This window comes from Salarias fasciatus, chromosome 20 (genome assembly GCF_902148845.1).
Source record: "Salarias fasciatus chromosome 20, fSalaFa1.1, whole genome shotgun sequence".
Lineage (NCBI taxonomy): Eukaryota > Metazoa > Chordata > Actinopteri > Blenniiformes > Blenniidae > Salarias > Salarias fasciatus.
Genome location: NC_043764.1, coordinates 10,927,104 through 10,933,407, shown reverse-complemented (window position 1 = coordinate 10,933,407; position 6,304 = coordinate 10,927,104). Strand labels below are relative to the sequence as shown.

Below are 6,304 nucleotides of genomic sequence, written 5' to 3'. Positions count from 1 at the left end.
GTGAAGGATCTCGTTTTGGTACATTAACAGCTCAAAGAGAAAGTGCAACTCTTCATATCAGTGACGGAGCTTAAATTAACATGTTCTAATGGCTGAGCTGATGACGATGATGATGATAACTAAAAGGAAATACAGGTAATCTCTTGTCCAACTCATTTTGTTCTTCCCGTTTAAAGTCATCTGACAGATTTTAAGTGGACTGCTTTAATCTAAATTATGCAAATGTGTCTCAAAAAGACGGTGAGAATAATTCCTTGTTGTTTGAGATTACAAATTTGACATGATCACATTTGTGTGCCATTGTTTACAGACAATGGTATGAATCTTTATGACAGCTTACATTTTTTTTACACTTCATTTCATAGCTTTATTGTTATTGCGCTACACACCTGGATGGCATCGGTATTGTTTTTAGATATTGATCGTCTTCCAACTGACTGGAACTTATTCCCAGATCAAGTTTTTTTTTTTACCCTTTGATCCCTATCCAGTCGCTGCTGACAGGATCTGGCTTGCATACTTCTTATAGCTCTCAAAACTCTCAAAAAGAAAGAAATGCATCTATATATTGTTCGTAGCTGTGGACCTCACAAATCTCCAAGATTAAAGAATAAAAACACAGTAATACTGAATGACTGCTGGATATTGAGTGTTGAAGTTATTTTGTAAAAGGACGCAGTAGCGCTAACTCATTGCACATTCTTGAAAACTCCACAGCCATAAAACCAAAATGAATCCTGAATATGATTATAAAAGGGATAAACAACATTTTTTTTATAACCTATACCCAAGTGTTACTACAGGTCCTTTTTAGAGGAATCCGTCTTGTGCATGTTCCCTTCACAAAGGCTGCTGTTTCAGGTATAAATTCATGTGCAAAATGGAAAGGGCATAAACTGACCAGCACTCATGGACAGACTGATGCAGTGACTGTCGAAAGCTTTGCAGTTCAGAGCTCCGTGGTCTGGATGCACTCCCAATAAACAGAGTCTCGTATCAGAGTCACTTCAGGTAAAACTGTTTAGTTTTGGTCATTGGATTAGAAGCTGTTATTGTGGGAATTTCCTTTGAGATATTAGCTGAAAAAACATCTGCAATAAAAGTCATTGGAACAAACCCCTGCCTGTGTCTTCACGAATGACTGTGAGCTATTCAATAAAAACTGTTCCAGTCTTTACGGGTTTTGACTTTTGACACGCTACGACAACTGCAACATGTGAGCTCTTGAAAGTGGGAGAACGGGTTACAATACAAACACAGAGCTTGTTAAGCAAGTGCAACAAGTGCAACTCCATGTGATGAAAGTCAGATGACTTAAAAATCTAGCCATGTCTGCTTTCTCTCCTCTTTGATTAAAAAGAAAAAGAAAAGAAAAAAGCTCATTGACCAGCTCCTGCTGGCAGCCTAAAATCCCCTCAAGTCAACTGCAGTCTGTCAAACTGGCACCAACTAGAAATCACTGAGGATGCTGATGTCTGCAAACTCCTGGCGGTATCGGTACGAGTACAAGGACAAGAGGAAAGACCACTTGAGGGTCAGGAAGCTCCACACGCAGGAGAGGTAGAGGCTCCTTGGGTCAGAGAGAGCTGTAGGGTGCAATAAACAAAAGTGATCAGTACTTGAACAGCAACAATTCGCTCTTTGAATGTAAGTATTTGAATTGCTGGTGACCCTCCAGGGGTGGAAACAGTAATTTTAATGACATCAGGAGAGAAGAGACAGAATTACATTGCTTCTGTGTGATGGCCAGCGTTAGAAAAATGATGAAGGCAGTCACGGCCAAGATGGAAAAGAGCACACCGACAGCGATGAAGAACTTGAGGCCCTTGAGCCAGGTGCGCCAGTAGTCCTGTAGGTACATGATGTGTGTGACAAGAGCCCAGAGCGCCAACACTCCTACCAACAGAGAGAGACACACACACATTCAGTGCGCAGTTTGAAGGAATCAATTCAGAGCAATACTGCAAGATGCAGGGTTCTTGGTTTGCACAGTCAATTAAAAATAAATATTTTTACTTTTGATGTTCTCCAAACAATGCTACAAAACCGTAAGTTAGTACAGGACAAAACAAATAGAGCAAAGCTTCAAATTATCGGATCTATTAGGAAAAGTAAATATTTTAGGCTGGAGTGGGTGATTTAAGGCTTAACATGTTATCCAATCTGAGAAAACACATTTTGAATATATTTAAATTCTAATGCATCTAGGCATCTCAGGTTTTAGTATCATTTAATTATGCCAAGGAGAGGGTGTCTTCTCATTTAGAAATAAACATATGATCAATCAAGTTTGACATATTTAATTTTATAATGACAGGTTATCTGAAGTCCAGAATCAGCATTGAATAAAATGACTAATCTTTGTGTGAACTGTATGTTGTATTTAACAGCTTCCCATCATCACTGAGTCTGTGGAATCTATTTAGGGCTCAGTTGTTCTTTAATGTAGGCTGATGTGACAAGTGACATAACATAAAATGGTATTTCTGAAGGAGGGGAGCGACTAATACAGTCATTATGCAGAAATATGACCTGTGAATATATAGTAAAAAGAAAAATACAGAAGTTTGGTAAATATTAAATGAAGTGTCAAGCAGACTTCCAAGGAATTGCACCATCATAAATAAGAAAAAAAAGTCAAAAATATCCAGTATTTCCATTATTGAGGATGTAGTCGTGTTAGCATACCTGACAGGCCTCCCATAGCCGCCGTCCATGGCTGTTTATAGGCGATATTCCAAACCAGGAAAGCCGAAAGTCCTACCACAGTCCCGAAGGTAGCATATCCTATGCTAAGGTGGATTCTGTTAAATCCCATTATTCAACAAAACTACCGCGGCCGAGAAGCGTCTGTAACCTGAATGTTATGTTAGCAAAACACTGTGAAGCAATAGCAACAGCTTACTGCCACATTATGTAATATCCTTAATGCCAGGAGAACGACTCAAAGAAAGCGACCCTTTGTCGCATAAGAAAGAAAAAGAAGCCTATCACCGCCGTGTTGATATTTAAATAGCAGCTGGTTCGTGTGTTTTAGACATCACACAAACACAGTTTAGCTGCTCCGCTAACAAAACACCAAGCGAAGTGTTTATCAGACGCCGAAAAGATGCTCAACTTGGATCGAGAAGGCAACACCAGCACGGGTATTCAGCTCCAAGCACACGCTGAATAAGTCTTACAGGATTACAACTTTTCGAGTTTTAAACGTTGTTGCTCAAGTAAGTTTCCATTTAATATTTAAAGACAATACTTTACGTAGAGTTGTGGTTTGTATGCCGTTAAATCAACTATGTACAGCAAAAAATATGCACATAAATTTGCGACAGAGTGATGTGTCACTCCTACGTCCAATATCTTTGCAGTGAGAAACTCCCAGCTCACCTGCATGCTGCCCCCAGTGGTGAAGATAGGTACTCCAGTAAACCCTAATCTCATAGAGTGATGGAGAATCTAAGGCAATAAGGACAAGAGCTGTCAAAAAATAGATAATTAGACGTTTTGTTGAAAAGTAGTGAGTGAAGAAAAGATTGAATCCCATTCTTTTAGAATTCTTTCAGCATTTTTCCATTACACTTGTCAGCATGTTTCGTAGTTTTTTCTGAAACCGTCTTCCTCTTGTATTCATCTTCCTGTTATTTCTGCCTAGAAATAACAGGAAGATCACTAGAGATCATAATATGTAATTTTGAGTCGGAATTTGATCATTTTTTTAACAAAAAAAAAGATAAAAAAAAACTGATATGAACAATGTGTAAAATGTTATTCACTTGTAAGCAGAAAATCATGGCGAATAATTTCATCAACTTCAGTAACTCCAGCCTTTTCCCGCTGTTCTCATGATGTTCATCGATTATACATGAAATTATAACACATTTCATTTTGAATACTCTGTCCTCGTCGTACGCAGCCTGGAAAATGGAACATTTCCCATCATGTGGAGGAGGACCGTCACAGGCTATTTCCACAGGGAACTGAAAAAAGCTCGCACCCCCCATCCTCCCACCCTGCACCCTCCCACCCTGCACCCCACACCCTGCACCCCACACCCTGCATATCCATTTCTATCGGCCACAGAGTGCGTTTCTCCAGCTTTACAGCAGAGACGACCTGCAGCCGGTGGTGAGGGCGGCAGAGCAGGTCATACATACTAAAGCATGGATGAATGACAATTTTTTCCAGCTCAACAGCTCCAAAACTGAATTTCTATTAATTGGAACTCCACATCAACTCAAGTCCTCCCCTTCCACAGTTCTATCATTTGCCGGTCACATAATCAACCCAACAACTGCCGTTACCAACCTGGGTGTCCGTTTTGACCCCACCCTCTCCTTTGACCTCCATATCCAACACATCTGTAAGACCTCATTTTTTCACCTCCGGAACATCTCCAAACTACGCCCCTTCCTCTCCCTCCCCGTTGCTGAGAAGCTGGTCCATGCTTTTGTCTCCTCCAGGCTGGACTACTGCAATGCACTCCTCATCGGGATCTCTGGAAGAAGCCTTCAACGGCTTCAGTCGATCCAGAACTGTGCTGCCAGGATCCTGATGAGGGTGCCAAAAAGACACCATATCACTCCCATTCTCCATAACCTTCACTGGCTCCCGGTTAGGTTCAGGCTGGAATACAAAATCTGCCTCCTGACCCATCAGTGTGTCTATGGTAGTGCACCAGTGTACCTTAAAGAACTTCTCTCTCCACATGACCCGACCAGACGCCTCCGCTCCGCCAACATCAATTTGCTGAAGGTCCCCAAAACCAAACTGTGTTCCATGGGGGACAGGGCTTTTCAGGCTGCAGCACCCCGACTGTGGAATGCCCTACCTGTCCACCTGAGGGCACCACAGTCGGTGGACTCATTTAAATCTTGCCTGAAAACGTTTTTGTTTTTGAAAGCTTTTGAATGATTTTACTGTTTTCTGTTGCATTTTATGAGTGTAAGTATGAGTGTTTTTAATGATTTAGCCTGTATTTGTTACTTTTAATTGTCACTGTTGTTTTAAATTCCATTGTAGCACTTTGAGATTTGTTTTACAAATGTAAAGTGCATGACAAATAAAATTCATTATTATTATTATTATTATACAGAGAATTTTTAAATGACTGAATGCAAAATATCAATTTAAATGACCCTACTAACACAACACATCATCGTTCTTCCTGCTGCACTCAGGAAGGAGATACAGACTCTTTAATGCCAACACATATCCCTCAACACAAAACTAGAAGCACAATGATTCCCAGTTCGTTAAATATTTGTACTCTATTCGATTTTTGTACTAATTGCTTTATTTCCATGAAGTATATTGGCTGTACACAGGCCTCAGGCTTCTCTCTGTGGAGTTTTCATGTTCTTCCTACATGTCTATGTGGTAATCGGAGTGTGTCTGTCTCTCAGGGTGTGGCCTGTCAGCCAGGATCAGCTCCTATACCTCGTAACCCTGAACTGGAGAAAGTGGCAGAGAAGATGGAAGGATTTCTTAAAAGGAGTAAAGCTTAGTACATACACACTTTCACACACACCCTCACACACGCACAGTATACTGTTTATGTTAATAGCCATTGGCTATGCAATGACCCACATATGTCTAGTCCTACCGACAAAGTTTAAAACAACTTTTTGCATCACGCTTCTTTATTATAATTTACTTTCTTTCATCTTTAATTTAAAAATCATTTCTTATAAGACTTGTTTAACAGCTTCATGCCACTTTTTTTGAACGATTTGCTGAAAAATATTCTATATGGGGAACAAATACACTTCGGATCATTCAAGTTGACTGAATGCTCACTTGGAATTTTTTTTTTTTTTTCTCTTCTTGTTTTATAGTGAAAAATATTCTCATACGCTCATTTAGTCAGCAACAACATACCAGTATTAAATCACTATCTAACTGCTATTTAGGAATAAAGCAGCGATAGTCAGCCTGGTACAGTGAGACTAGTGTACTCACATGAAGACGTGACCGTGATTTTATGGGAAGAATGAAGTAAGTTTCCCTCAGGAAAGAATTTGTTTTTTCTTTCACAGAAATATTCATCGTCTGACAGTAACCTACAAACACAGAGCTCTGAATTCTGTGCTCCAAACTTCAGCTTCAAAGCTTCTTTGTGGTTGTTTGCAGCGATGCTACAGACAAGGTTGTCACAGCAGAAAAACCACAAAATTGAGTCACAGCCACGAAGTGAGTGTTGTTCAGAGAAGAAACTGTGCGTAGGTTATATTCTGATTTAGTTTTTCGCACTGGCACATGCACTCCTGAGTGTCAGCGCCGCAGTCAGGCCATGCCCTCCGGCGCTCTC

At 40.3% G+C, this 6,304-nt stretch overlaps 1 protein-coding gene across 1 annotated transcript; it reads right to left on the bottom strand.

The window, feature by feature from the left end:
• Window positions 1-390: 390 nt before the first annotated feature.
• On the bottom strand, window positions 391-3,118 carry slc48a1a (solute carrier family 48 member 1a). Its single transcript, XM_030119652.1, has 3 exons — window positions 2,689-3,118; window positions 1,729-1,896; window positions 391-1,586 (listed from the first exon to the last, which is right to left on the bottom strand). The coding sequence occupies exons 1-3, from the start codon at window positions 2,816-2,818 to the stop codon at window positions 1,450-1,452; spliced, it is 435 nt and encodes a 144-aa protein (XP_029975512.1). The 5' UTR covers window positions 2,819-3,118; the 3' UTR covers window positions 391-1,449.
• Window positions 3,119-6,304: the final 3,186 nt, after the last annotated feature.